The sequence below is a fragment of the Phycodurus eques genome, chromosome 10 (genome assembly GCF_024500275.1).
Source record: "Phycodurus eques isolate BA_2022a chromosome 10, UOR_Pequ_1.1, whole genome shotgun sequence".
NCBI classification, from domain to species: domain Eukaryota; kingdom Metazoa; phylum Chordata; class Actinopteri; order Syngnathiformes; family Syngnathidae; genus Phycodurus; species Phycodurus eques.
Window position 1 is genome coordinate 18,123,256 of NC_084534.1, and position 11,532 is coordinate 18,134,787.

An 11,532-nucleotide genomic window follows, 5' to 3' on the forward strand; every position below is an offset into this window, starting at 1 on the left:
AGACCAAGATAAATAATTTCAAACAAAATATTTTTTTCCCCAGGTGAGTTGTACAAGTTATTTGTTACATTAATGGTGGAGCAATTTTTGAAATGAATTATCCTGTTCTCAGTTTTGTATAGCTCAGAAACCTGGCATTTGACTAGCGGTTTGTTGACTTTTCCTAGCCAGGGTATCAACAATGGTAAAGTCATTCATGCTTCATTGAAAATACAACCTCAAACATTACCCGTAAAATAACTTCAGTACTAAAAACGTGTCTTCATTTCTATATGTGTTTGTGTGTGTGTGTACAGAATGTGTACTCTGCAATGGGACAAATGAAGAGATGTGTGCAAGCGCAGGGGGAGGCAATGGTGTCGGTGAGTCCAAGTCAATGATTACATGCACGATACACAACTATTTTTTTAGTCTTCAGTCTGACTTTTGAAACACTAGCTCGCCTGCTAAGTTGGAACACACTGAGGAGGCTTCCATTTGAACATTTTTGCAGGTAGGCCTCAGCAGGAGGTTTCTGCGTACTACAACAATCGATTTTAACTGCTGCCAACTTGTGAAACGAGCCCATAAGGTTTATTGACTAAAGGCTTGCTTTTAAGAGGTTTTCTTTATGATTCTTCAGTTCAGCATTGTGCCACTATATTAGCCTTGTCTCATTATCAGTTCAATGTCTAATTCCAACCACTGTAGCAACAATTTGTTAAAAAAAAAAAAAAAAAAGCATTAAGCGAGTTAAATGACCGCTAAGAAACAGACAACATGACCGGAATCATTGTCATGTTGTTTTCTGTATAACCACTGAGCCAACTGCGCCGAACATTGCAAAAGACATGATGCCCATTAATACTGTATGTTGCAAAAGCAGTGATCTATCCATGATGGAAACTTTTGACCTGGATTGTGTGCTTCCAAGCCGTAAATATTTTGCCAAAATCAATGGAGGAGAGCTAGAAATGTTGATTTGCAGATTTCTGTGAGACGTCACAATCATCTCAGAGCTTTTAATTGGTGCAAAACTTAGGCCTACCATCAGTGTTGAGAAATTTTATTTGGAAATCTAGTTGGTTACAGTACGCTCGCTATATGTTGAACGTCGCGTGACCAAACCCAGAAAACGGTAGAGTTGACTTCCTGTGTATGCTACGCTAACGAGCATGACAACGTTTGATTACATGATTGTTTGATGCCGAAATTTTGTTTTCTTTATGGCTGGTGTCTTTGGACAAAAGTTAAATGCATGTATATCATTTATTTATATAAATGTGATATGACATATGTAATCACGAACAAAGCCTAAACATTGAATATTGTAATCTGTAGTATCTCTCTGATGACACATTGTGTTTAAAAAAAAAAAAAAAAAAAAAAAAGACATTGTAGATGTTAAAGTACCCATGGTTGCTTTGATTTTGTCTCCTTGGGGATTAACCCACACTGGAAGGAAGTGCTTAGACCCGTTTTACTGAATGCGGAAGTACCGTGTTTTCTCGTGTATAATGCACATTTTGTCCCCCAAGAAATTGTCAAAAGTCAATAGTGCACATTATACATAGGTATAGGGGCAAATGGAAAAACTTTCACATTTTATAAATGTATGCGACAACTAGTGGTTATGAAAATGCTGTACAGTTTCATTCCAAAATGCCAGCGCCACCTAGTGGTTATAAAAAAGTGTAACCTACAGTTTTATTTCATTATGACAGGGGTACGTAGGACTGCATATATGTGCAGTTGTGCTCATAAGTTTACATACCCTGGTAGAATTTGTGAAATATTGTTTTTTAATGACTGATGACTGAACAACAACCATCATTAATTTCTTTATGGTTATGTTTTGTTTAATGATAATGCTTTTCTGAATTGCTTGACCATTTAATTTGAATCCCATTAAAATAAAATAAAATGTTTCGCCTGGTCCTTCATGTTTTCTTTAAAGAATTGTACCCATCTTACAAATTTTGCCTGGGTAATCAAAAATATGAGCAGAACTGTATGTTTTCTCATTTACTAAATAAAAGTAGCGCTCTGAATTTTAAAATAAGTGCAAGTAAATACAAAAAAAAGGATTACGTGTTCAAATGAAGTGCTTAATTTCAGAATAATTCTTTGAAAAAAACTATCAAAATACAGATAATACTTAATGTTTTGATCATATGGGTAGAAACAAAATCATGCTTTCTAAAAATGCATTATATATAGGTAGAAGTGTTTTCCAGAATTTTGAGGTCAACTTTGAGGGCGCGTATTATACATGGGTGCGCATTATACGCATAATTTCTCGTGTATAGACGAGAAATTACGTATATATATATATATATATATATATATATATCGCGCATATATCGTATTATAAATTATTCGGTTTTAAAATGAAATAGTAGTGTAACTCTTTCAATTACTTCCTCAAAGTAATATAGCAAATTACATTTTGATTACTTTTCTTAATTCTGAATGAATCAGTGGGACCCCCGGATGTTTCCTCTAAAAAAGTGGATTACAACTAGATCATTAGTTTGGAATTAACAAGATATTTGTTGTTAACACAAATAATAAACTGATAACAAAACCTGATGAAATTTAAATAAATGATTAAAAAGGTGTTGTTGCATTATACACTGTATGTGTACAGCATGGGGAAAAACCACCATACCATATCATGTTGACCTAATGACAAATGTGTACAATTTAGATAATAGCGCTTCATATGACAATCCAGATAAGTTAATGTTTTATAAAAAGGCCAAAATTAAAAAGATGAAAGTGTTCAAATGTCAATATTCTTTTATGTGTTCAAAAGTGTAATTATGAGTCTAACTTTATCAAAATCTCAGATAAACTAAAGAGATTACACCACTGCTGGCGCTAATGTCATTCGGACTAGATAAGTGTGGGCAAATGATATCTAGACAAGGGAAGTTGATGAGATCCGGACAGCCCTACTGTATTGTTTTTTTTTTTTAAATTTTTTTTTTTTTAAATTGAACCACAAAAACATGGCATGATTGTCAACTAAGAAGCGAATTGCTACAAAGAGAGGAAACGGGCGCTATAATACAGGTGAAAGTGAGGATATTTTGAGACTGTTGGCAATGATCGATCGCCCCATTCACTGACTTCACCCTTGCTTTTTGGCGACAGAGACTTATTTTTCCCTCCCGCTCTCAGGCAATCTCTTTAAAGCATCCATGGCACACGTTCTCTTTCTGATCCGGCCTCAACCGTTCCTGGCTCTCCTGGGGAGGAGGAAAATGTCACTAGACTTTGGGGCGCGCGAGGTGTTTGCGGCGGCGCTGGAGGCTGTGCAGCCGGACATCGCCATCCGGCAGAATTTGGAGCGCCATGGCAACTCCTTGGTTTGCGGCGGTCGCAAGTTCCCGCTGAAAAACAATGTGCACATGGTGGGCTTTGGCAAAGCAGTGCTGGGCATGGCCACCGAGGCCGAGAGGATTGTGGGAGACCACTTGGTGGGGGGGGTCATCAGCGTGCCGCATGGCATTCAGCAGGCATTACGGCAGCATGGCAAACAGTAAGCAAAAGAAACAATATGGAAAAGTTATTGATATTATTATTATTAATACTAGAAGTTTGATTTTACAAGAAATATTGGTCATATTAAGATAAAGTTGGAAGATTACAAGAAAAAAGTTACATTTTATAATAATAAAGTCACAAGGCTGTGACAAAAAAGTCAGAATTTTATTTGAATAATGTTGGAAGATTACAGGTAAATTTGTGAGGATTAAGATTTTACACGAATAATGCTAGAATATTAAAATCGCAATTTCAGAATTTTCTGAAATGTAATATTGCAAAATAAAAAAGTCATCTTTCCACGAGAATATTAATTTAAAAACTATTAGATTAAAAATAAAAAGTTGTAATCTTGTTAGTCATAATTTTGTGATGAAGTCATATTACGAGAATAAAGCTGTCATATTACAAGAAAAAAAGTGGTATTTTACTCGGGGAATTTGTGGAAAAAGTCGGAAGATAAGGAAAAAGTAATAATTTGGTGAAAATTGTTTTTCGTAATATAGTCTTGAGGTATTGCTTGTAAGGAGTCAGAATTTAACGAGAATATTATGATAAGATTACGAGAATTAAGGTGTAAGGTTAAAAAATATTATAAGATTACAATTAAATAATCTTCATTTTAAGGAAAATAAGTTGTAATACTATGGTAACAAAAGTTGTAGTTTTGTGATGAAAGTCATATTAGGAGAAAGAAGTCAATTTTAGGAGAATTGGTCTGTAAGGCCAGAAAGAAGTCTTAAATGTCTGAGAAAAATGGCAAATTTTACAAGGGAAACATTTTTAATTTTGGAACTTTGATATGTTGTAATATTGCTTGAAAGAAGTCTGAGCTTTACGAGAATATCAGTTTACGAGTGAAACTTAATTTGGGGAGAATTAAGTATAATATTGTGAGAAGTCATAATTTTGTAATAATAATGTGACGAGAACAAAGTCATACTTTTATGTGCATTAAGTCGTATTACAGAGATAATTTGTAAAAAAAAAAAAAAAAAAAAAAAAAAAAAAAAGACAATTTACGATATTAGTTTATGTTTAAACAATTTGAGTAAAAGTATCCCTGTGGCAATTAATCATATTACAAGAAAGAAGTAAGTAGTAGTAAAAGAAGTAATGTTATGCCTCATAATAATAATAAAAAAAAAACATAGTTACATGAGAATAAAATCTTTCAGGAAAGTTTTACGATTATAAAAAATAGAAAATAAATTTCCATGAAATTATTCATAAAATGTTCCAAACATTCCCAAAGATGCTCACTTAGTCTTCAGTTTGACACAATGATGAAAGATAGTGTTTTTATTACTTTTTTTTTTCTTGACTGTCAACATTGACACCACTGTGGAGGCACCCCGACTAATGATGACATTTGTCTCTGCAGCCACCTGCTTTTAAAGGAAAGCAGTTTCATCCAAGTCTTGGAGGGCGCACAACACAACCTGCCCGACGCCGACTCCCAGAAGGCAGCAGAATGTATCGCTCGGCTAGCAAGCGCATTGACAGAGAAAGACCTGCTTCTCGTGCTGATTTCAGGTACACTTTAGGTATTTTGTACAGTATAGCCCTGAACACCATCCAATATAAGAACCCTTTGTGTGATCGCCACTGTTGATGAAACATCCAGGTGGGGGCTCGGCGTTGCTACCCGCACCCATCCCGCCAATAACCCTGCAAGAGAAACTGGACGTCACCCGCAAACTGGCGGCCGGCGGCGCCACCATTCAGGAGCTTAACACGGTCAGACGCGCCTTGTCCGTGTTAAAGGGCGGAGGACTTGCACAGTGCGCTCACCCGGCTCAGGTAATTTACGCTTTTACTTTTTGTTGAATTTCCCTGTGATGGATTATAATTTGTAAAATAAATTATATCAAAAATTTCCATCCATCCATTTTCTGAGCCGCTTATCCTCACTAGGGTCGCGGGAGTGCTGGAGCCTATCCCAGCTATCTTCGGGCAGAAGGCGGGGGGTACACCCTGAACTGGTTGCCAGCCAATCGCAGGGCACATAGAAACAAACAACCATTCGCTAAATTATGTTTTAATCACTCATTGCAGCGTCCTGCTTTCAGGCTTTGTACATACACATAAAAACATTCTCTATTCAAACCATTGGCATGGTCCAATGGAAAGCATGACTCTCAAAATATTGAGTTTGTTATAGCCAAGCCAAAGAAAAATATTTTTTTATATAAACACAGGAGAAGAAATTTTGGGAGAGACTGTACCTGCTTTTCATTTTAGTGAGTTTTCTTTTCATCCAAAAACAAGGATGTGGTTGATATGAGTTGTTTTTCATTTTATTGTGATTTTTCTTTTTATTTAAAAGCTTTTTTTAATACAGTACAAAATGTTTTCTACATTAAAACGGAAAAAGTAGAGGTACATTTTCATATTAGTGTTTTTTCATTTTAGAAAAGAAATACAGTATAGAACATAATTTATTTATTTATTTTAAAAACAAAAAATATGAAGCTATGTGATTTTGCTTTTACTGTCTTCACCTGTGTTTTAGATTTAAAAATGAGATACATGCTTTTCATTTTTGATAGTCTTTTCTTTTTATGTAAAAACTGAAAACACAAATTATATACTGTATAAAAGGGAATTTATTTTTTCATGGACGAGTCTTCAGTGTGCACTCTTTACAGGTGGTGGCGCTGATACTGTCGGACGTGATCGGCGATCCACTGGACCTGATAGCGAGCGGCCCCACAGTGCAGGGTCCAGTGTGTCGTGAAGAGGTGCTGGTGGTCCTCGAGCGCTACGGGTTGCTGGACTCTGTACCTCCTTCTGTGAAGGACGTGTTGGGGAAACTTCGTCCGGGAGAAGAAGTTGAAATGAACAAGGCGGGGCACGTTCTCAATACCGTAATTGGTTCCAACAGCATTGCTCTCCAGCACGCGGGCCGCCGGGCGCTCGAGCTTGGTTTCTGTCCAATTGTGCTATCACCAGGAGTGTGCGGTGACGTGAGGTCAGTGTCTCGTCTTTACGGCCTCCTGGCCCGCTTTGCCTTATCTCATGGGGAAACGCCGTCTGAGCTTGGCAAAGAGGTGCTGAAGCTGGGGCCGGAGGTGGGCGTGGAAAGTAGGGACCTTCGTCTCGCCATGCAGAGTTTGGAGCAGGCCCGTTCACAGGGACGGGGCGCCGTGTGCGTGCTGGCGGGGGGTGAGCCCACCGTGGAGCTGACGGGTAATGGCCGTGGGGGTCGCAACCAGGAGCTGGCTATGAGAGTGGGACTGGAGCTGAGAGGCTTGCAGCTCTCTCTAGATAGTCCCGTCTTCCTGAGCGGTGGAACCGATGGCCAGGATGGGCCCACCGAGGCGGCCGGGGCTGTCACCGATGCGAGGTTGTATGAAGACGCCCAAAAACAGAAACTGGACATGAGCAGTTTCCTTAAAAACAATGATTCTTTTACTTTTTTTACACATCTTTCTGGTGGACGTAACTTACTTGTACCAGGCTTAACCTGCACCAATGTCATGGATGTGCATATCCTGCTAATTCCACAAATTGCCAAATAGGACTGAGAGTATACTGGAGCTGAAGCCACTACACAGAACTGTTTCTATTTGTGGGGGTTCAGGACCATGGGCCCGCCCGTGCCCCCCACAAATGTTTCTAGTTCCCTGTATTAATCGTTTAAACCCAAAATACAACACAAACAATATTCCTAAAACACTTAAACCTAATACTTTCAAATTCATCTTATGACATTACCCCGAAAAATAAATAGCTGACATATGATTTTATAAAAAAAAAGTCATCAGAATTGTTAGCAACCTATTAAAAAAAAACAAAAAAAAAAAAACAATTACAGTGGTGCCTAAAAATATGAGTGACTCGACTTACGAGCTGTCGTTCAACCATTGTCTTTGCTTTTGATTTGCAAGAGCAGACTTTAAGATGCGAGCGCTGAATGGTGGTAGTGAACTCAACTCACTCTACAATAAGCAGCACTTACTGTTTTTTTGCCACTCTCAGTTAAAGCTTACTGTCAAAATAAACATGAAACAAAGACAATTACACCTTGTGTATGTAAAACAGCCAAACAACTGCCTGAAGAAAGGCGCTGCGAGCTTAATGCTAATGCTAATTAGCATCTATGTTGCGGTGCTTTAACCCTTCAAGCAACAGATTGACGGTTTACCAATAACGTAGACAGACAATATAACAGTACTCACAATCATATATTATTTGTCCTCTACATAGAAGGGCTAATATTAGTGCCTTTCTGATGAGCTCAGAGAGGAGTTAGACGTTATGAGTCCCACTGAGTCCAAGGCAGAACATGCTCCATTGTAAAATGATTGACTTCTGTGAAGAAGCAAGGACTACCTAGAACTCAGTGGGAGTCATGATAATGCGTCAATAAACAGTACACAGTATGTCTGTCTTATATGCCCACAGGTTGCCAGGTGGTTTAATTATATAATTACTGTATGTTTTTATGAAGTACAATATTTATGGAGTGCTATTTTTCCTCATTAAAATATACATTACAACAGTTTTTGCTGTTTTTTTGGGGGGGAAAGGCTGGAACCACTTAATAGATTTCCATTTATTTCAAAGGGGAAAGATGATTTGAGATACAAGTGTCAACATAGCCGGAGAGTGTCATGGCCGACGCATATGTCCTTACTATGCCAAGTGGTTGCTGGACAATCGCCGGCTGCGAGTTGCGATGTTCCATACTTTTTTCACTTAAAATGAATTGACATTACATTAAAGTAAAAGTTAATATTCATCAAAAAAATGTTGAAGGTAGAATGTAGGTCTACTGAAATTGTAACAACAAAGTACTCGTGTCTCTGTTTTACTGGTTATCGTTACTATTTCTATATTGTAACCACAGGTTCATTTACATGCGCAATCCTTGCATGTTTTATTTTAAAATTATAATGCATTTGTATGCAACATCAGGGGTACTCACATATTTTGGTGCATCTTCTGCCACCAAAGATGATGTACAGCCATCTACCGCCACAGCTCATATATCTTATTACTGCAATAAGGTTCCATTGTTTGTTTTCCGGCGGCACGGTGATCGATTGGTTAGAGCGTCTGCCTCACAGTTCTGAGGACCGGGGTTCTATCCCCGGCCCCGCTTGTGTGGAGTTTGCATGTTCTCCCCGTGCCTGCGTGGGTTTTCTCCGGGCACTCCGGTTTCCTCCCACATCCCCAAAACATGCATGGTAGGATAATTGACGACTCTAAAAATTGCCCGTCGGTGTGAATGTGAGTGCGTATGGTTGTTTGTTTGTATGTGCCCTGCTATTGGCTGGCAACCAGTTCAGGGTGTACCCCGCCCCCTGCCCGATGATAGCTGCGATAGGCTCCAGCACGCCCGTGACCCTAGTGAGGAGAAGCGGCCCAGAAAATGGATGGATGGATGTTTGTTTTCCATGAGTGGAATGCAAGATTTGTTTTCTTAATTCTGTTTGTTTCCTTGATTTTAAACATTATACTTTTGCTCTATTTTGATTAGTTAACAAAATATATTTTACAGAAAATATAATGTTATGCTCCAGTGTGTTTTTCATCAGAGTGTGTGTGATCAGTGGGGATATCGCACAGGGCTAGAATGCCACTGGACGCTCTAATTTTCTAAAGAGTAGTGCCTTGAGATATGAGTGACCCAAGTTACGAGTTTTCCGAGATGCTGTACGAGCTGTCGTTCAACGGTTCACATCAAGCAGCAGTTTGGCAGATAGTGAACAATTCTTCAAAAAAGAGGCTTCAAGCGGTTTACTGCAACTCCCAGTTGAAGTGTAATGTCATAAAACAAAGAATTACACATGTATTCAAAACAACCAAACACACTGTAGCTTCAGTGAACAGTTCAATTTCGCTTCCACAAATAGCATTGTTGTTGCAGTGTTATAACCGACCAGAAGGCACAGCACAGGGACAATTAATTAATCATACACAAACTTTAATTCTTTACATTCAATTTAATGATGTTACTACTATTTGTTTTCATAATATAAAATATTATAGAGTGCTTGTTTCCTTATTAAAAACAGAAGTTTTTTGGGGGAGAGGCTGGAATGGATTAATGGCATTTTCATTCGGAAAGATGTTTTAAGATACAAGTGATTTGAGTTGCGAGCATAGTCACGGAACGAAAAAACTCAAATCAAGGCAACGCTGTACTGTACATACCTGTACCTGTATATCGCAAACTGAACCTCAGCACCTAAATTACCAGCTAATCAGCCGTTAATTTCCACCACTGCCAATAGCGATCCAGACCTTTCCCTGCATCATTTTGACAAGTTTACCACCCATCTTTAGCTATTAGCTGGCGGCATCTTAGAGGGTTACAGAATTATGATGCTAAGAGGACAAATTAAGTATTATTTAAGGTATTTACCCTGTTACCTACAACCTAAAATCTGCGGTATTTCACAAAACTAGTAATCGTGAGCACTAATAAATGATAAAATGTAACCCGAGGGTGCTTAACACTATTTCATTAGGTAATTAAAGTACCTGTATAAAGAGACTATTCTAAATTTGAATAAACATTACTGTTTTGTTATTTCTGGGAAAGGTATTGCATATGTTGGTTCTGCTGTCTCTTTAGATATCAACATCAAACAGGTTTTAAAATGTTTCACAAAGGAAAATGACTGAAGGACGCTGTTTCACTTTACTAAGCATTTTTTTTTTTTCAGTTTTTATTCCAAGTGGTAAAAGCATGGAATAGCTCAATGCCTATTCAATTATTCTATACTGTTAAATATTTTTTGAGTGACTATTGACCTTTTGATGGAACGAGACATTTAAATCAACTTTCCCTATTGAAATGAATGGAAATGACAATTCGAGTTTTACCCAATTTCCTGTAAAATACCAGTGAGTCCACTCTAGGTACTGCATCTCGTTAAATAATCAGACAATATTTAGAATCAATTCTGTATTTACAATCTTATTTTCCAGTCAACTGTACAGTTTATATGAACTGATGACAAACTCTTTTTTTCTTTAAAAAAAAAAAAAAAAATCTGAATTTGAAGGTTCATTCACGGTCCCTGGGAGTTCCTAGAAATCCATATCGATGGCACAACAGTCCGGCTAATCCCTATGAGACTTGAATGGTTCCCCTGCCGTGTTCCCCCTGCAACAATGACACAATGACATTATGCAACACACACTCACACACAAAACAGCGGTTATTGCTTGCGGATATCTACCATCTGCCCAGGCCAGTCGTTATGTCAGATGTCCCCCCGTTCTGCCCGCTCCCTGAACGCCACAACACGACAGCAATCATCTACCGCTCCGTTAGCAACCCGGTAAGAAACGTAGAAAAGAAGACAAAGAAAAAAAGTACTCACCCTGCCGGTAATACATATCGTTCACCGTGTTCCCGTAAACCTTCCATGCGAAGTGAATAGCCAGGAGACTGAAAATTAACCAGCTGAGGAGGATTTTGAATATGGACACTCTCATGTCGTTGGCGAGCCAGTCCTCCACGAATTCGGACAGAAACGACAAACAACCGTCGGCGATACGGGACAGAAACTCAAAGTCCCAAGGCTCCTCCATAATGCCCGGTTACTTTCCAGCTTTTGTCGAATAAACAGGGAAAGTCCTTTTATAAAACATCACTCGATAGGTACGGGTAGGACAACAATGCCAGCCAGTTCGCCGTAGCGAAACAGGCTACGCTAAACTCGCTTCGGAAGTGTGGTGAGGGATACGAAGTTACGTAGTTACCGCACCTCCTTTTTTTCAACAATCTTTATTGAAAATATTCAATGTACAATAACGCACAAAAATACAGTCTTTAATTAGTTATTTATACATCAAATAATCCCTCAAAAGAGACATGGTCATTTAAACTAAAAACATTAAATGAAGAGCATAAAATGATAATTTTAACTGCTTTTGGGGTACGTTTTTAGAGTTCATGCTGTCTGGTGTCCTACAAAAAAAAAAAGTTTGAATGACTAAATTTGAATTTGAATGACTAAATTAGTGGATATGAAATTT

At 38.2% G+C, this 11,532-nt stretch overlaps 2 protein-coding genes across 2 annotated transcripts; one reads left to right on the forward strand and one right to left on the reverse strand.

Annotated features, from left to right (window-relative positions):
- Positions 1 to 302: 302 nt before the first annotated feature.
- On the forward strand, positions 303 to 7,348 carry glyctk (glycerate kinase). The gene is made up of 5 exons (XM_061688684.1): positions 303 to 362; positions 3,166 to 3,526; positions 4,916 to 5,067; positions 5,159 to 5,334; positions 6,183 to 7,348. Exons 1-5 carry the CDS (start codon positions 329 to 331, stop codon positions 7,053 to 7,055), a joined length of 1,596 nt encoding a protein of 531 aa, XP_061544668.1. The 5' UTR covers positions 303 to 328; the 3' UTR covers positions 7,056 to 7,348.
- Positions 7,349 to 10,174: 2,826 nt separating this feature from the next.
- Positions 10,175 to 11,214, reverse strand: tcta (T cell leukemia translocation altered). The gene is made up of 3 exons (XM_061688688.1): positions 10,875 to 11,214; positions 10,731 to 10,782; positions 10,175 to 10,654 (listed from the first exon to the last, which is right to left on the reverse strand). Exons 1-3 carry the CDS (start codon positions 11,083 to 11,085, stop codon positions 10,612 to 10,614), a joined length of 306 nt encoding a protein of 101 aa, XP_061544672.1. The 5' UTR covers positions 11,086 to 11,214; the 3' UTR covers positions 10,175 to 10,611.
- Between the last annotated feature and the right edge of the window lie 318 nt (positions 11,215 to 11,532).

Bases quoted from the DNA above. Each gene is read 5' to 3' on its own strand.
- glyctk (XM_061688684.1), top strand. From the start codon at position 329: ATGTGTGCAAGCGCAGGGGGAGGCAATGGTGTCG. The intron at 363-3,165 runs GTGAGTCCAAGT...TCCCGCTCTCAG, and splicing joins AGGGGGAGGCAATGGTGTCG to GCAATCTCTTTAAAGCATCC. The intron at 5,335-6,182 runs GTAATTTACGCT...CACTCTTTACAG, and splicing joins AGTGCGCTCACCCGGCTCAG to GTGGTGGCGCTGATACTGTC.
- tcta (XM_061688688.1), bottom strand. From the start codon at position 11,085: ATGGAGGAGCCTTGGGACTTTGAGTTTCTGTCCCGTATCGCCGACGGT. The intron at 10,783-10,874 runs GTGAGTACTTTT...TGTGGCGTTCAG, and splicing joins CGATATGTATTACCGGCAGG to GGAGCGGGCAGAACGGGGGG. The intron at 10,655-10,730 runs GTAGATATCCGC...TCATTGTTGCAG, and splicing joins ACGACTGGCCTGGGCAGATG to GGGGAACACGGCAGGGGAAC.